This window comes from Pinus tabuliformis, chromosome 2_2, assembly GCF_031772625.1.
Source record: "Pinus tabuliformis cultivar Carrire ecotype Pingquan chromosome 2_2, CPIR1, whole genome shotgun sequence".
Lineage (NCBI taxonomy): Eukaryota > Viridiplantae > Streptophyta > Pinopsida > Pinales > Pinaceae > Pinus > Pinus tabuliformis.
Window position 1 is genome coordinate 727,751,941 of NC_142300.1, and position 8,922 is coordinate 727,760,862.

At 40.4% G+C, this 8,922-nt stretch overlaps 1 protein-coding gene across 1 annotated transcript; it reads left to right on the forward strand.

The window, feature by feature from the left end:
• Nucleotides 1-2,510: 2,510 nt before the first annotated feature.
• On the forward strand, nucleotides 2,511-6,308 carry LOC149194723 (uncharacterized). The gene is made up of 3 exons (XM_089407773.1): nucleotides 2,511-3,133; nucleotides 3,473-4,179; nucleotides 4,735-6,308. Exons 1-3 carry the CDS (start codon nucleotides 2,511-2,513, stop codon nucleotides 6,306-6,308), a joined length of 2,904 nt encoding a protein of 967 aa, XP_089263899.1.
• The last annotated feature ends 2,614 nt before the right edge of the window (nucleotides 6,309-8,922 follow it).

Below are 8,922 nucleotides of genomic sequence, written 5' to 3' on the forward strand. Positions count from 1 at the left end.
TATGGCTACTATAGGATCTCCTTCTTCCTCTAGTCTCCCTCAATATCCCACTATGAATGTAAGCATCTCATTCAGCCTTCTAAACTCTCATTTTTTAACATTTAGATCAATAATTTTTCTTCTCAAACCATCATTCTGAACCTTGTATTCTTGTAGCTACTCTTATTTTTGGTTTGTCTTTACAAGCTCCATGATCTCTTTTAGAGAAGAGATTAGCTTCTTTTTGAAATACATCTTCTTATCTAAATATTTTTCTTCTCTAGTAGAATTACTAACAGACCCATGACCAAGAGATATTTCACTTTGAGCCTTTTCTTCATCACTACCAAGGATATTCTTATTTTCTCCTATGGATGAGAAATCATGATATCTCTCTTCGTTCTCACCATGAGACATTCTTCCCTCTTCTTGAGAGGTATCTTCTAATAACGAGCATGCGCAACTAGGAGATCAATGACCTATTTCTTTGCATTCATAATAGAACAATAGTGTACCTTCTAAGCTTCTTGACCTCTCATTTAGGTATTCTCCTTCAACATCATTGGATTGATGATCAACAATTTCCTCATTGGGAGAAAGATTTGTTATCCTTCAAGCATCTTTCCTTTGGGATGCCTTCATCCTGTTTCTCTAGATTGGATCAATTAAAAAAACAATAAAAATAATAAATTGAATCCAGCCAATTTTTTATATTGTAATTTTAATTTTATTAATAAAATTATTGTCAATTTTTTTCCAAAAAATCATAATTTTCATATCACATTAAAATAAATTTAAATAATAAGGGGATAGCAAGAAACGTTAGCATAGGAGCAGAAGCTCTTAATACAGTCTGTGCTGAGGGCAACAATGGAAAATCGGCAAGGGAGGGGAGATATCCCCTCCTATAAGAATATCGTTGCAGGAGAGGCAAGCGGCAGCGGCAACCAGAGCGATGCCAAGGAGAATAATAAATAAGCACTAGTGATGGGAAATTTGTGGCAAATGAAGACCGGAGGAAAGTGTTTACCAAGGGCTCAGAAAAAACCTAGATACGTAATACCCAACAACAATCTGGAGGAATACAACAGCTACATGAAATATCATGCATTGATTTGCAAGTTCGTTGGGTATTGGCCTACTGAAAAAGAACTACACAGGTGGATTTACCAAAGATGGAGGCCAAAAGGGCATATTGAGCTGAAACTAGGAGCAAAAGGGTTTTTTACAGCCATATTTGCGAATCTGGGGGATAAAGAAAGGGTTTTTGAGGAAGGGCCATATTTCATGAACAATGCAGGACTGTTCATGAAGTACTGGGAAGAAAGATATAACCTTGATAATGAAAAGATGCTGGAAGCCCCGATCTGGGTCAGACTGTTTGGATTACCAGTGGAATTTTGGGATCCTGAGATTATGGAGGGGATAGGCAACACGATTGGTGCTTTTGTCAAGGTAGCGGAAGCAACGAAAAAAGGTAAGTATACATCATATGCAAGATTATGTGTATACATGAATATAGCCAAACCTCTGCCGGAATACATAGAACTAGAATACCACGATGAAGTATGGCAACAGCCATTAGATTATGAGCATATCCCCTTCAGATGCAGAAGATGCCATGAGTATGGACACCTATACAGACAATGCCCATTAAACAAGGAGGAAGAATACATAAGGAAAAAATAAGAACAGTAAAGGGAAGCAGAGAGAACTGAGGAGACAGACAAGGGTTTCCAACAGGTTACCAGAAAGAAGAAAGCTGGTAAAGAAGGTCTAAAAACACAGACACAAGCGAGACCACTGAACATCGAAAGTCAGAACAAGTTTAAAATCCTCCAGGAAAATTGTGAAGAGGGTGAGGACAAAGTGGAAGAGGAAGAAGATCCAGAGAATGAACCCATGGAAATAGTCAAGGAAACCAGAGAGAAAGACACAGGAGCAAGAGTAATGAATGAAGAGGAAGCTGCTGAAAAGATAGAAATACTAACTAACCAAACCCAAATGGAGACGGAAAGCCAGAAGGAAAACGAGGCAGAGGAAGAAAGAATTATGAGACAACTAATTCAGGAATGGAAAAACTTGGACGAAAGATTCATACCAGACAGTCAAAAACAATTATATAAGGAGGCATTTCAAAAATACAAAGATAAAAAAGGGGAGAATATGGATAAACAGGATACCACATCAGGAGAACAGGAAAGAGGTCAGATGGGAATTGGCGGTGCTGGCAAAAGTAGCAGGAAAAGAGGGAGGAAAACGATGAATGAAACGATCCAAAAAGTTGGCGAAATATTGATAAACTCAGGTAAAGTGATACCTCTGTCAGAGGTATTTTTCCACTCCTCCAAAAGTTTAAAATGATTATTATCAGTTGGAATATTAGGGGTCTGAATAGTAAGGGTAAGCAGAGATATATGAAAGAGAAACTTAAAAAAGACAGACCAAGTATTATGATCCTCCAAGAGACAAAGATTACCATGCAGCAAATGGAAGGAATAATCAAAAACAGCAAACTCCAATACGAAGTCATGGGACAAGATGCAATCGGATCAGCGGGAGGCATTGCAATGTTGTGGAACCCAAACGAGATAATTTTTGAGAGTTGGACCAGCATGACCAGAATCCTTACAGGCACAGGAAGAATAGCGGGGACGAAGGAAAGGGTTATTATCTCAGGGGTTTATGGTCCTCATACTCCGGGAGACAGAGAAAATTTCATTAAAAATATGCAAGCAACTCGAAGATTACATCCGGAGACAGCATGGATTGTAGGAGGAGATTTCAATTTAATCTGGTCTCTAGAAGAGAAAAAGGGAGGTATAAGGAAAACAGACCAATATATGGAAATGTTCAATGACATGATAGATGGTCTGAGGCTGGTAGATTTACCAACTATCAACGGAGTCTATACATGGAATAACAGGAGAGGGGGAAGGAATCAAATAGCATCCAGATTAGATCGGTTCTTAGTATCAGAAACAATTATGAACAGAGATGTATTCATAGAAGCAAAGATCATGCCATCCCTTGGCTCAGATCATTGGCCAATTAGACTGGAAGTGGATATTAAGAATAACCTTGGCAAGAAGCCCTTCAGATTTGAAGCTTTTTGGCTTAGAGACCCGGAATTTATCAAAAAAATGGAAGAATGGTGGACGCAAAGCACAGTACAGGGAAAGGGAAAAATGCATACCTTCCAACTTAAACTTAAAGAGTTAAAAGGAAGGATAAAGAAATGGAACAAGGAAGAATTCGGAAACATCATGGAGGAAAAACAGAAGTTGGAAGAAGAAATGGAAGCTCTGCAACAAAGGATAATAACTGAAGGTAGGACAGAGGAAAGTAGCAGAGAAGAAGGGATAATTCTAGGAAAACTGGAGGAGAGGAGAAAGCAGGAAGAAGTTTTATGGAGACAGAAGTCTAGAATAAAGTGGCTAAGGGAGGGGGAAAGGAACACTAGATTTTTTCATCAAGCAATGATACAACACAGGCAAAGGAATAGGATACTATCTATCAAGAACGAGAGTGGAGAGAGGATTGTTGAACAGGAAGGAATTGAAAAAGTGCTGATGGAATACCACAAAGGAATATTGACTGAACCCCACATGGACAGGTCTGAAGCTATAAAGGAAGTTTGCAAGGCCATTCCCAGGATAGTAACTGAAGACCAGAATAGAGCCCTAATGAGAGCAGCTAGTTTGGAAGAGGTGGAGGAAGTGGTGATGAGCATGAAGAAAGGTACAGCGCTAGGACCGGACGACTTTACGGTTGATTTCTATCAAGAGGGTTGGCACTTTCTTGGAAGGGAGATTCTGGACCTGATAGAAGAATCCCGTATAAATCAAAAGGTATGGCCAGCCATTAACTCTACTTTTTTCACTTTGATTCCAAAAAATGACAATTCAGAGGATGCTAAGGGATTTAGACCCATTGCCCTATGTAATGTTATCTACAAAATAATTGCATCGCTGATGGCCAAAAGACTGAAACCCCTGTTAGACAGATTAATATCCCCTGAACAAACTGGTTTCGTAGAAGGTAGACAAATTCTAGATGGTTTAGTGGTTACTCAAGAAGTAATTCATACACTGAAGGCAAAGAAGCAGAAAGGAATGATGATTAAACTAGACTTGTCGAAAGCTTATGATAGAATCAACTGGCAATACTTGGAAGAAATCTTGGGAAGTTTCGGTTTTGGTACTAGGTGGATAAAGTGGGTTCACAGTCTCATATCAACTCCAAATTTTTCAATATTAGTCAATGTAACTCCCTCGAAAACCTTTAAGGCATCTAGAGGAATAAGACAAGGTGATCCCTTATCACCTTTTCTATTTATACTAGAAGCAGAGGGTCTGGGCAGGTATCTTAAAAAAGAAAGAGCAGCAAATAAAATCAAGGGGCTAAGACTATGGGGTAATGAATTTCCTATAACCCATCAGCAATATGTTGATGATATCATGTTATTTGGAGAGTCAACTGTAAAATAAGTGAGAAATCTGAAGAAGGTTTTGGACTTATTTGCGGAAGCATATGGGTTGGAGATCAATAAGGAAAAGTCATGCACCTTTATATTCAATACCATGGAGTCAGTCAAAATCAACTAAATACTTGGGAAACTTACTGGATTTCAACTCTAAAAGACAGAAAAATTGGCAAGGAGTCTTAGAGAAATTAAAAAACAGAGTGGCTAACTGGGCCTTCAGAACTTTAAATATTGCTGAAAGGATTGTATTAGTGAAATCAGTGTTGCAGGCAATCCCCATATATCCGCTATCGATTATGGCTGTACCACAAGGAGTCTGCACCAAGATCAGAGAAATTCTGAGGAAATTCATTTGGGGAGGATCGACTCAACAGAAGAAGTGGGCCTTAGTATCATGGAAACACCTGACGAAACGAAAGGAGGAAGGAGGCTTGGGTCTGCGCATCTGGATAAACTCAACAAGGTGCTCGGTGCAAAACTTTGGTGGCGATGGCTAAGAGGGGGCAATGACCTATGGAAAGCACTATGGAGGCACAAGTACAATATGCCAGACACTACGGAGGATATCTACCGGTTGCAGGAAACCCCGAAAGGCTCGGCAATCTGGGATCTAGCCCGACAAAATCGTGATATAGTAGAAAAGAATGCTTTCTGGGAAATTCGAGGAGGAGGAGAAGCCAAATTCTGGGACGAGAAATGGCAACAAAGAGGGAAAATGAGCAGAATACAAAAAATCCAAAACATACAGGAAAAAATAGGGGATAACCGTATATATGTCAAAGATTACTGGAAAGAAGACGAATTGGATGGAATCTGGCGGAAATGGATAACACCAGAGGAATGGGGTATCGAGATAGATCAAGAACAACAGGAAGCGTTCATGGAAGAGGTGGAGTCCAGGAAAATAAAAGCTAGAACGGGTAGGGATATCCTCAGATGGGGGAATTCAATGAAAGGATCCTTCACAGTCAAGGAGGCATACTATCTGGCAGACCAACAGGGGACCAACGAAGAAAACCAAGACTGGAAGGTCATCTGGGGTAACAACTGGTGGCCGAAAATTACCTTATTTGCATGGCTAGTAGCTAAGGGCAAGATCCTGACGTGGGATAAACTCCAAAAGAAAGGTTTCAGTGGGCCTTCAAAATGTTACCTATGCAATAAGGAAGCTGAAACACAAGATCATCTGTTAATCAAGTGTGTATATGCCAGGAAGCTATGGATTGAAACCGGAAATCTATTCCAGAAACTTGAGAGGCCCCCGAGAGAAATAAATGAAGTGATTTTCCATTGGCAAAAGGAAAAATTCCAATGTAAAGTAGTTCGAAAGGCCTGGGATCTCATTGCGGGTTTTGTGATATGGATGTTATGGAAAGAAAGGAATCGCAGAGTATTCCAAGACAAATCTAAAAATACGGAAACAATATGGAACAGAGAAGTGAAATTAACTAGAGAATCAATTATGGTGGAAAAATGGGATGCGGATGATTGGAAAGTAGATCAGGGAGACGAGCAAATTTTAAAGAAACTAAATTTGAAATATGAAATGGTGCATACCAAAAAAAATGGCAGAAATAGTACGCGACCTCAAAGCTATGACAAGTTTGCATATTCCAGAGATAATTTTATGAAGTTAAACTTTGACGGGGCATCGAAGGGGAACCCAGGTAATGCCGGATTCGGAGGTATCTTCCGCGACAGCCAGAGAAACACCAGATGGATCTATGCAGAGTGGGGCGGGGAGATGACAAATAATGAGGCCGAGTTATGGGCGATTCACCAAGGCTTGAGAATCACGATTAGAAATGGCTATAGAAACCTGGAGATAGAAGGAGACTCTTAGATAGCAATTGAAATCCTAAAGAAACTTAACAACGGGAAGAACTGGGAGCAGATCACCAATAGCTGGCGAACGGCAGGGATTGTTCAAGAAATGGCGGACCTACTAAAAGGAATTGACTATAAAATCTTTAATCATGTGAAAAGGAATGGAAACCGAGCGGCAGATTTCCTTGCGAATTGGGGTTGCAAGGGTCGAAACAGCAAAATAGACAATCAGTGGAGAATGTTGCGGCCCAACAAAGAATGGGAGGAATTGGCCGATATCATTAATTATGACCATGAGCAAGCAACGAATGAGAATCATGGGCAAGCAGCAAATGAGAATCATAGCATTCGTGCGACGGACAGGTGAGATGGATCGGCAATCCCAGAAATTTAATGAGTGTCAGTCAAGGCGGGGGAATGATATAATGGGCAGGCAAGCTACAGTACAGCATAAGTGTGCGAAGACAGGTAAGAAACAAACACCCCACAGCAAGATAATAAACGCAAGTGATCGGAGAGGAGGAAAAAACGGTATGTCAGACTCCATAAATGGAAATGAGGGAAGAAGGATAATTGATAGGAAAGGCAGAGGGCAAAGTAACAGGTGGCAGCGGAAGGCCAAGTTGACAGGTAGGCGGATTAGAGCAAGGAAGATTATAAACGGGCGGCAGCGAAAGGATCGACAATGAGGAAACTGTTTAGGAACTCAGAGAGTGAGGAGAGGAAAGGTGGTGGAGAGCTGGCACAGAGCGAAGTTGCGTCGAAACCTCACTGAGGACGCTATGGAAACCAGGAAGAGAGCAAGGGCAGTAGAGGAACTGGAAGCCGCGGAGCGCAGAGACAGGGACAGAAAGGGCAAGGCGGTAGCGAAGGAAGAGACTGTAGAGGAGATATATGAAATATATGATGACTCTGAGGATGAAGAGGACCTGCAAGATCAAGGCAGGCAAGGTAAGGAACGAGGCGGAAATGTAGGAGGCTGGGATACCCAGCAAACCAGTGACGAGCAGCTAGGACAGCGGGAGGGAAAGGTAAGGCAGCGCGGCAGACAGAGGGGAAGAAGAGGTGCGGGTAGCGGGCTGGAACCGAGCAGCAGGAGAGGCAGAGGACCGAGCAGATACAGAGGAGAAAGGGGAGGACGACAGGGGCAGAGAGGGAGACCTAGTAAAAAGACAAGTCGGTCGTTGGATAAGAAAATTCAACAAGCAGAAAAGGCGTATAATCAGAACACGAACCCAAGAATCAGGAGAATTATCCAGAATATGGAGGAAGATGCGCTTCAGGCTCAGTCTGACTCAGAGATGGAAGATTGGGAGTTTTTACTCCACGACCCTGGCAACACTAGAGGTAGAATGTCTCTATTTAAACAGTCCTTGCATATCTACTGGGTGATGAAGAGATTGTTGGCTAAAGCTTTGGAACAAGCTGCAACAGAGATGGAAGAACTGGCGCAAGGAGTCCCCAACCTAAGGAGGGAGCTGAGGATTATTCAGATTACATTGGAGATGCAAGAAAAGAAGCTTGAGGAGATTCAGCAAATGATAAGGGAAGGACAACAGAATGCAAACAAGGAGACTAACCAGCGACCAGAGGCAGAAGCTGATTAAATATAGATATGTATTAATTTTGATGAAGCTGCATAGTATAGATAATTTCAGTTTGTTTCAAGTATTAGAAGAGGAAAATCGATATATGCATACAAGTAGAATTAGAAATCTGCAAGAATGTTTAGTGTATTTAGCTTGGATAATCAGACTATGGATCTTCTATTTTTGGTCGGCTATTAAGAACTTTAGGTGGCTGAAATACTCGGTTTCCCCAAGAGGGCGAGTTGAAGTCAACCATATACATACTGTTTATTTTTTATTTGAAGTAATAGAAAAAGAAGAGCAACACCACAGCTTACAAAAAAAAAAAAAAAATAATAATAATTCATATTTATAGCAACACCTGCAACAAGGTCATGATCGAACCACTAGCAAAAACCATGATCCACATATACATCTCCAAAATCATCATCTGACAACAACAGCATGAATAGAAAAACATAGAAACAACGACATATACATCTTCATCATCCATGAGCAACATATCATTAATGAGGCAGAAGAAGAAAAACAACTAGTAGCATAAGGATCGCTAATAACAGATGAAACAAACAATAATCTCTTCAACATCATCAATGTGTGGTTAAATAAACAATGCATCAAAAACAAAAACACTAAGCAATAGTAGCAGCACATAAACTCATCAGCAACACATAAACTCATCATCTCCTTGGCTTCATGCCATCAAGGTCAACACACTCTCTCCACATATAGAAAGAGCCACAGTGCTTAACCAATAAAAACATGTCAATCTCTCAAACCAAAACATCATATGCAGCTTACATATTTTCTTAAGACTTAAGAGAAAACATACTCTCTCCATGCATCATCAAAAAATACTTCTAATCCAAATCCATAAATGCATAAGCTCATCACAACTTAACCATCCAAATGAAAAACATATTAGTAGCATCAAGCATCATAATTCTAGATATGGAAGACATGAACAATAATATGCATACTCTAGATGAGATAACTCCAACACAACATCATATTATCTTCGTAGTAGCTTCACATGCTCTA

Excerpts from the sequence above, each read along its gene's own strand:
- LOC149194723 (XM_089407773.1), top strand. The coding sequence starts at position 2,511 with ATGGGACAAGATGCAATCGGATCAGCGGGAGGCATTGCAATGTTGTGG. Across the intron at positions 3,134-3,472 it reads ATCAAAAAAATGGAAGAATG|GCAAAGGAATAGGATACTAT; the intron begins GTGGACGCAAAG and ends GATACAACACAG. Across the intron at positions 4,180-4,734 it reads CTTGGGAAGTTTCGGTTTTG|GCAATCCCCATATATCCGCT; the intron begins GTACTAGGTGGA and ends TCAGTGTTGCAG.